Raw genomic sequence first — 9,346 nt, forward strand, 5'->3', positions numbered from 1 at the left:
TGCTCTTGGATTGGGAGGATCAACATAGTAAAAATGGCAATTCTACCAAAAGCAATCTATAGATTCAATGCAATCCCCATCAAAATCCCATCAAAATTCTTCACAGATCTGGAGAAGACAATAATCAACTTTATATGGAAAAACAAAAAACCCAGGATAGCCAAAACAATCTTATACAATAAAGGAACGTCTGGAGGCATTACCATCCCTGACTTCAAACTCTATTACAGAGCTACAGTATTGAAAACAGCTTGGTATTGGCATAAAAACAGAGAAGTTGACCAATGGAATCGAATAGAAGACCCTGACTTTAACCTACAAACCTATCAGCACCTGATTTTCGATAAAGGGGCTAAAAGTATACAATGGAAAAAAGATGGCAATGTATTTTTATGCAGAGATTTGCATATTGTTATCTGAATGCACTTCACTTTTCTTTAGTTCCCTGATTTGTGTATCAAAGAAATTTCACCAAGGACAGTGCACCAGGTAAGGCAGCCTTCTATAGAAGCTATTTCAAAGCAAATTAAATCATTATAAGCTAAATACTTTAAATGTACAGATACATACAGATGTGACTATGTTACTTGTGTATTGGCTTTATCTTGGACTGAATTGGTGATAAAACAAATGACAATGTTTAGGTGTATTTACTTACAGAGATGTCTAAGAAGAGAGGATTGGTTCCTTCTAGAGAGGCTGTGTCCTACTCTACAGACTCTAGGTCTTGCAGTGTCTAAATGAGCTGTTTTTGAAATATCATCTTGGTTGTCAGGTTCCATATCATGTTTGTCTGGCCTGCTTTAACTAAGCCCTTTTCTTCTTCATATAGCAAAACAATTACAAACACCCCCTAACTTCTTGTGCTAACACAACTTTATCAAGTAGAAGAAGAAAACTTGAGCACGGTGTTCTCTCCTTGCAGTGACTGATTTTGATACTTGACATATTTACTATATAATAAGGTATAATTGTATGATGCCTCTATAATGAGAAATTTCTGCTACAGGAAATTATGTCTATGCATTAAGCCATTTTTATACAACATCCCATTCAAAGTTTAACTCAGTTCTTTAAAATTAAAGCATCAAACCACAGAAGGTCAGAGTTTCGTACCTTGACATAAAGATCTGCAAAATAAACTGACTTTTTTTTCACTTCCTTTTTGTTTAGATTCGTCTTCTTCCTTCCCGTGAGAGTCTGTCTCATTAATGCCACAATAGTCCTCTGTGTACACAGGTAAACGATTTAAGTGTAAAGTCCTGTAGGAGAGAGGCGTTGTATTTTAAATTGATTTTAAAGAGAACCATTATCATTTCAAGGGAAAACATATTTGGGAAAATGCAGATTTTTGGTAGGTACCACTGTCTGTTGTCAACATCTCTTCATCTCTATCAAGAGGATGGGAAAGATCAGCCTCCTATGATAGTAAAGCAGCAATATTGCAACTTTTCTTAGGTTATCTGCCAATTTCCAAGACTCATCTGAAGTTGCATAGGGAAAATGAGATTCCTTTTTGGAAAATTAGCTAGAAACATTAATAATATATGCCATTTAGATTGAGGATATCAGAGCACATGAGTCTCTGCAGGTCTGTCACTCCCATAATGATGACCTTGAATTCAAATATCCAGGTGGAACACTACAAATTTTAATATTATGACCTTGAAGGCATAGAACAAAAGAGAAACTAATTTTATTACTGTGAACTAATCACGATGGAGAAACATGTTTATTTTGCTCAGATTCTGCTATTTTGAGCTTCAGATTTTATTATCATGTATTCTAGATTACCCTTTAATGAAACACCCATTAAAGATAAAAAACATTTTATATGACATTTCCTTCACTCCTCATTTTTCTACACTTTATAGAAAATATTGAAGATAAAACTGAGTTTTCTTGCTGTTATATGTATATATTCAATAAGTATTATACATCATGGAATAGTTGAAATTATTAAAAAAAAATTTCAATGGTCAACAACTCCTATAGTCATAGAGGTCAGAAGTAGCCATATCTAATATATCTGCAAAACTATACTTTCAGTGAGTCTTATCCATAGTTTCATAACTCATCATTAACAACAATTAAATAGTGACTTATGCTCATTAAGCAAATATTATTTTAATATAATTTTAATGAGAAAGATTTTGTATATGATAGCAATATCCATTTTGACATCTTTTACCAAGGGACCAATTAACTGTAGAAAAGAAACATAAAACTTGCAACACCTAATTATTTTAATAGCTTAAGTAATTTGTTCAAATCACATAAAAGTATTTTTCATATATTATAAAAAACGTATGTGTCTTTATAATTTATCAGATTATGCAATAGAATTCAGCTGTCCTTTGTTAATACATTAAATGTCTAGATAATTCTGTGTCAGATTATATCTGAGGAAAGAGCACAGGAAGTGGGGAAAATAAGGGATCTGAGTTTATAACAAAACCAGAAATACATAACCTGATAGAAAACAAAGTATGGAGTAGCTTTGGACTCATTGACACAGGGAACTTTCTGAACAGAACACTGTAACACAGCACTGGGCACTAATTTCAGCAATTAATAAATGGAACTTTGTAAAACTTAAAAGCTTCTGTAAGACAAAAGAGACTGTTATTAGGACATAGAGACATCCTACAGAATTGGAAAAGATTTTTTTTTACCAGCTTCACATCCAATAGAGGATTAATATCCAAAATAAATAAATAACTCAAGAAACTAGATATCACAAAACCAAATAACCCAAATGAAAATGCAGTACAGATCTAAACAGAGTGTTTTCAATAGAGGAAACTCAAGTGGTCAAGACACACTTAAAGAAATGCTCAACACACTTAGCCATCAGAGAATGCGTGAGTACACACCATATTCGTCTTTTGGGGTCTGAGTTATCTCACTCAGGATAGTGTTTTCTATTTCTATCCATTTGCATGCAAAATTCAAGATGTCATTGTTTTTTTACCACTGAGTAGTACTCTAATGTGTATATATTCCACACTTTGTTTATCCATTCTTCCATTGAGGGGTATCTAGATTGTTTCTGGGTTCTGGCTATTACAAATAATGCTGTTATGGACATAGTTGAACAAATGCGTTTGTAATATGATTGGGCATCTCTTGGGTATATTCCCAAGAGTGGTAATGCTGGATCCTGAGGTAGGTTGATTCCAAATTTCCTGAGAAACTGCCACACTTATTTCCAAAGTGGTTGTACAAGTTTGCATTCCCACCAGCAATCGATGAGTGTTGAGTGTGCTCCTTACTCCACATCCTCTCCAGCATAGGCTATCATTGGTATTTTTGATTTTAGCCATTCTGACAGGTGTAAGATGGAAGAAAGAAAGCATCTTCAACAACTGGTGTTGGCATAACTGGATGTCATCCTGTTGAAGAATGAAAATAGATCCATATCTATTACCATGCACAAAACTCAAGTCCAAATGGATTAAAGACTTCAATATAAATCTGACCACACCGAACCTGATAGAAGAGAAAGTGGGAAATAGGCTGCAACACATTGGCACAGGAAACCACTTCCTACATATAACCCCAGTAGCACAGACAATGACAGCAACAATGAATAAGTGGGACCTCCTGAAACTGAGAAGCTTCTGTAAATGCAAAGGACACTGTCATTAAGACAAAAAGGCATCCTACTGAATGGGAAAAGATCTTCATCAACCCAAATCAGACAAAGGTCTAATCTCCAAAATATATAAAGAACTCAAGAAACTAGACACTAAAATTCTAATTAACCCAATTAAAAAATGGGGTACAGAACTGAACAGAATTCTCAACAGAAGAAGTTCAAATGGCCAAAAGACATTTAAGGTCATGGTCAACTTCTTTAGCCATCAGGGAAATGCAAATCAAAACAACTTTAAGGGAAAATATTTTAAGTAAATAATCAATAAAAATGGAAATGCTATAATAATATTGGACAAAGCAAAGGTTAATGCTGTTAAAAGGTAAAAAGAAGTAAACCCTACTGTAGTCTGCTATAGAAACTCTGATCTAGGCATCCACAATGGACTTTGCTGAAGCAAAGTGTTCCAATCAGTCTTCTCCTGTCTACTTACAAAACCATCTGTTAGTAGGCAGTTGTATACATGGTTTGACCCTGTTTAAGCTCATGTTGAAGGCTAATTCTCATTGTAAGGTATTAAAAAGACAGAAAGTTAATCTAACTATAATGTATGTGGGTAGAAGGGGATGTTCCAGCAGATTCTGAGTAGATAAAGCCATCACTGTGACATGACTATTAATTGATTATGGGATTCAGAGCACTTTCTGTATCTTACCATGTGATGCCCTGTGTGACTTGAGGATCCTACCAATGAGAATGCCATCACCAGATGTTGCACCTTGGCCTTGAATCAGAACTAATCTAAGCCAAAATAAACCGCTTCTCTTTGTGATTTACCAGCATGTTGTGGTAGGCTCTTAGTAAGAGGAAATATATGTGATATGAGATGAGATGGGTGACAGTCAGAAAGTAGAATAATCATAACCAAGCAAAATCCATCAAGGCAGAATTGTAGATGAAAGAAGAAAGGGGAAGAAGACCACTAAATCTGAAGATGGACCTACAAACTGAAACCTAGCTGTCTCGTGCATTCCATTTTCACCATATTCCACCTGCCTACCTACCAGACCCTTAAATCAGTCTTCAGAGCATTTTGCTCAGTCTCAATCCCATTACACTGATAAATATCAATTAAGTGATGTTACTTAAGACAAAATTAAACAAAAACCTATAACTGATAAATCTATTTACAGCCTATGAGAGAAATTTACATAAAAGAATCACTTTTCAAAATGATAATGCTTTCAAATTAAAATAACTAATAACTATATTGAAACTGAAAGCCAGTCCCTTGTGTCTTTACTAGGGTACAAAATAAACACAGGTATTACCAAGAATTTGAAAGTCATTATTTGCCACTGCTGACACCACATAGTTGACATTCCCTATCAATTCTTCACTCAAGAGTGAATAAAAGTCATAATGGCTCAGTCTAAATTACATCACAAGAGAGCTGAGCCAAAAGGCAGAAGTTGTCTCTCTGCTCCTCCCTGTTCTAGAGACAGCCGCTTCTTTTCGTGCAGTGCCAGCCTCGTTCCAGAAACATGATGGTGAAGGTCGGAGTGAACGGATTTGGCCGTATTGAACGCCTGGTTACCAGGGCAGCCTTCACTTCTGGCAAAGTGGACATTGTTGCCATCAATGACCCTTTCATCGACCTCAACTACATGGTCTACATGTTCCAGTATGACTCCACCCATGGCAAGTTCAAAGGCACAGTTAAGGCTGAGAATGGGAAGCTTGTCTTCAACGGGAAGGCCATCACCATCTTCCAGGAGCAAGATCCCGCCAACATCAAATGGGGGGATGCCGGCGCCGAATATGTTGTGGAGTCGACCGGTGTCTTTACCACCATGGAGAAGGCTGGGGCTCACTTGAAGGGTGGGGCCAAAAGCGTCGTCATCTCCGCCCCTTCTGTGGATGCCCCCATGTTTGTGATGGGTGTGAACCATGACAAGTATGACAATTCCCTCAAGATTGTCAGCAATGCTTCCTGCACCACCAACTGCTTAGTCCCCTTGGCCAAGGTCATCCATGACAACTTTGGCATCGTGGAAGGACTCATGACCACAGTCCATGCCATCACGGCCACCCAGAAGACTGTGGATGGCCCCTCTGGGAAGCTGTGGCGAGACGGCCGTGGCGCTGCCCAGAACATCATCCCTGCATCCACTGGCGCTGCCAAGGCTGTGGGCAAAGTCATCCCAGAGCTGAACAGGAAGCTCACAGGCATGGCCTTCCGCGTTCCTGCCCCCAATGTGTCCGTCGTGGATCTGACATGCTGCCTGGAGAAAGCTGCCAAGTATGACGACATCAAGAAGGTGGTGAAGCAGGCATCCGAGGGCCCACTAAAGGGCATCCTGGGTTACACTGAGGACCAGGTTGTCTCCTGTGACTTTAACGGTGACTCCCACTCTTCCACCTTCGATGCTGGGACTGGCATTGCTCTCAATGACAACTTTGTAAAGCTCATTTCCTGGTACGACAATGAATTCGGCTACAGCAACAGAGTGGTGGACCTCATGGCCTACATGGCCTCCAAGGAGTAAGAAGCCCGCCCTGGACCACCCATGCCAGCAAGGACACAGCAAGAGAGAGGCCCTCGGCTGCTGAGCAGTCCCTGTCCTAACTAACCCTTGACACTGAGCATCTCCCTCACAGTTTCCATCCCAGACCCCCAGAATAGCAAGAGGGGGCTTAGGGAGCCCTACTCTCTTGAACCCCATCAATAAAGTTCATTGCACCCCTCAAAAAAAAAAAAGAGGCAGAAGTTCCCTGGACTGACTCTATGTTCTGAACAGTCCAGCATATCTTTTGCTATTCTAACTCCCAACTTTAGAGGAAAAGAGAACACCACAGCTCAAAATCAAGAAAGAGCCAACCAAGCATCTTTGGGGGAAGATATCACTGGAGTTTGCGGCAGGAGCAAAAGTAAAACAATGACCTCAGAGCTTTAGGGCCTGGGAATTGTTCCATTTTAAAATAATCCCCTGAAAGAACGGATCTCCATAAACCATTCAGATGTGTCTTGTCCCAAGAAGTCTAGTTGTATGACCTTGAGCATGCACCTAAGTTTTCAGTGCCCTTGATATCTTCACATACAAAATGATAAGACTCATTATTATGATGTAAAATACGATTTTAAAACAGGATGCTTGGTAATAGGTGTCTGGTCATTGTTATATCAGGGGTGCAGCTTCCCTGAGCTGGGATTGTTCCTTTCAGTGATGTACCTGCCTTTGAGAAATCCATGTAACTGTAACTAATACTCATACTCCTGTAAGAAACCCCAATTTACTCTCTGCTTCCAAAAACTGACTTCAGTAGAATCATCTCTTTGACCTATTGCCAGTGCCTACACTGGAGTGAACAGATATTTGTTTAGTTCATCCTAATAAAAGTTCCATGACACAGTTAGTGTGCAAGCCTAAGGAACCAAAGACAAGTTGGAACTTAAGCATTAGGGGTTTTGGTGTGCCAATCATACCTAAGCAAGTTGCCTGATTTTCTCCATATTCAACTTGCCTGTGGTGGTTTGAATAAAAAATGGCCCCTATAGGCCCACAGGGAGTGGCACTATTAAGAGGTGTGGCCTTGTTGGAGTAAGTGTGGCCATTTTGGAGGAAGTTGTCACTGGAGGTGAGCATTGAGGCTTTAGAAATTGAAACCAGGCCCAGTGTCTCTTCTGGTTGACTCTAGCTGCCTGCTGATCCAGACATAGAACTTTTGGCTGCCTCTCCAACATCATATACACCTTCTGGGTGCCAGGCTTCCTTTCACAATTATAATGGAATGAACCTTTGAATTGTAGGAAAGACCCAATTAAACATTTTTCTTTATAAGTTGCTGTGGTCATGGTGTCTCTTCACATCAATAGAATTCCCAACTAAGACATTACCAAAATGGTTAATTAATCCTGAGTCCTAAAGACATTTTCTGCTACTCCTTAAATTAGTTACTTTTCTGTAGCTGTGATAAACTTTAGGCCAAAATAAACTGTGATAAACTATAGGACAAAGTAATTCATTTATGAATTATGGACAGTTTATTTTGGCCTACAGTTCCAGAGGGAGAGTCCACGATGTCAGCAGGCAACTTGAGCAGGAGGCTGAGAGATCATAAGTTCAACTGCAAACACTAAGCAGATCTGGTTAACTGCAAGTGGGCGCACAGCGACAAGTTCTTAAGGTTCAGTCCAGAGGCACACTTTCTCCAAGTCTCTGAACTTCCCTACTAACTGGGGAATCAGCATACTTGCGCCCATGCACTGCTATTTCTCATGCAAACTGCCACACTCCTAAAAGTATGTTTATTTTCTCTTTATAGGAATATGCTCAATACATCACATAAAAAAAAACACAGACTTTAGAAATTCAATAAATTTAACCATTTCATTCTTAAATGTTCAAGGAGCTGCAGCTACAACTTTTGTTCTAGACAAATATCTAGATAAATCTGTTTGAATATGTTCTATTACCATCAATCTCTTCAGCTTTAAGGTACAGCATTATAATTATTCTTTTAGAAAAAAACTTGCTTTAATGTTAGTCAAAAATTAAAGTTTGATTTCATTGAAAATACTGTAAGAAAACAATAATTTTTTATAATATAACATGAAATCTTAGATTAAGCATTCATATTACTCTAGGATGGTCTCATTTTCATACCCATATTTTTCCCAGAGAACATAAATAGTCTTACTCATAAATGGTTATACAGTAGCATCTTTAACAAAGCAAATACATTGTATGTACCTTGACAGTAATTTATTCTGCTTTGGATTTGTTTTTTTTTTTTCTTGTTTTTGATTACTATTTATTGAAAATGTTAGCGGTGGAGTTAGCACAATGAATCAAATATATTTTTTTCTGTCTAACGGGAAATTCAAACTTTTAGTAAATATTGTTACCATGAGGTGTTTATATCTATAAACTCTTTAGTATATTTTAAGATTTGCATCATAGTACAAATTTAGTATGTTAAAGAAATACTTTGAAGAAATTGCCTATTACTGCATATTATAATGTTAGTGCTAAAGGATTTTGAGAAAATAAGCAACAAATGAAACTGTAAAGTATGTAACGCACAGGTAATATAGGTTTGCATGGTAAGTGTTTACAACTGAGTCTGGACTCCAGGATTTTATAAATGTTATACTGAATTACATTCTGAAGAATAAATTTTACTTTATAAAATTTAATTTTAGTTATTGAAGTACATGCACAATCCATACAGCATGGTAATAGATTTCGAGATGACTCCATCTACGTAGAGGCTTCTCCGTAGTCACTTTCCATGTATTCACCGAAATATAATTGCACAGTTACAGCAATGCACCTGGTGATGCTGTGTTAATTAGACAGTCATGTTCTTCGTGTCATTGTTGCTTCACTTCATAGAGCTGCAGAAATTGGTACTTTTGAGCTTGATAAATTAGTCTTTGTTCATTTCGTTTTTAATTTTTTTTCCCTAACAGAGCTGAGATTCGGTATTACGAATGCCTGCTATCTGTTGTCCTTACATTGCTTCTCTTTTCAAACTTTAAGTGGAACAAAGAACTCACTTCTTATTACCTGCATATTTTGTTTTAGTGGAAGCAGAGTGAGTTACTTGAAGGCAAAGGAAGCATCATAACAAGCATTGCCAGAAATGTCAATACTAGATTAACATAATTGCTTTTATTTTAATCAAGGTTGCTCTTCCAACACTATGTAAAACAGATTGCAATTTATTTTCTGCAACCAGAAG

The 9,346-nt window shown here is 37.7% G+C and overlaps 1 protein-coding gene across 1 annotated transcript; it reads left to right on the forward strand.

Annotated features, from left to right (window-relative positions):
• The first annotated feature begins 5,145 nt into the window (after positions 1-5,145).
• Positions 5,146-6,263, forward strand: LOC126514747 (glyceraldehyde-3-phosphate dehydrogenase-like). Its single transcript, XM_050163879.1, has one exon. The coding sequence runs from the start codon at positions 5,146-5,148 to the stop codon at positions 6,145-6,147; it is 1,002 nt and encodes a 333-aa protein (XP_050019836.1). The 3' UTR covers positions 6,148-6,263.
• The last annotated feature ends 3,083 nt before the right edge of the window (positions 6,264-9,346 follow it).

This window comes from Alexandromys fortis, unplaced genomic scaffold (assembly GCF_014885135.2).
Source record: "Alexandromys fortis isolate MF-2015 unplaced genomic scaffold, M_Fortis_MF-2015_v1.1 scaffold_125, whole genome shotgun sequence".
Taxonomy (NCBI): domain Eukaryota; kingdom Metazoa; phylum Chordata; class Mammalia; order Rodentia; family Cricetidae; genus Alexandromys; species Alexandromys fortis.

Coding starts and splice junctions, on each gene's coding strand:
- LOC126514747 (XM_050163879.1), top strand. CDS start 5,146: ATGGTGAAGGTCGGAGTGAACGGATTTGGCCGTATTGAACGCCTGGTT.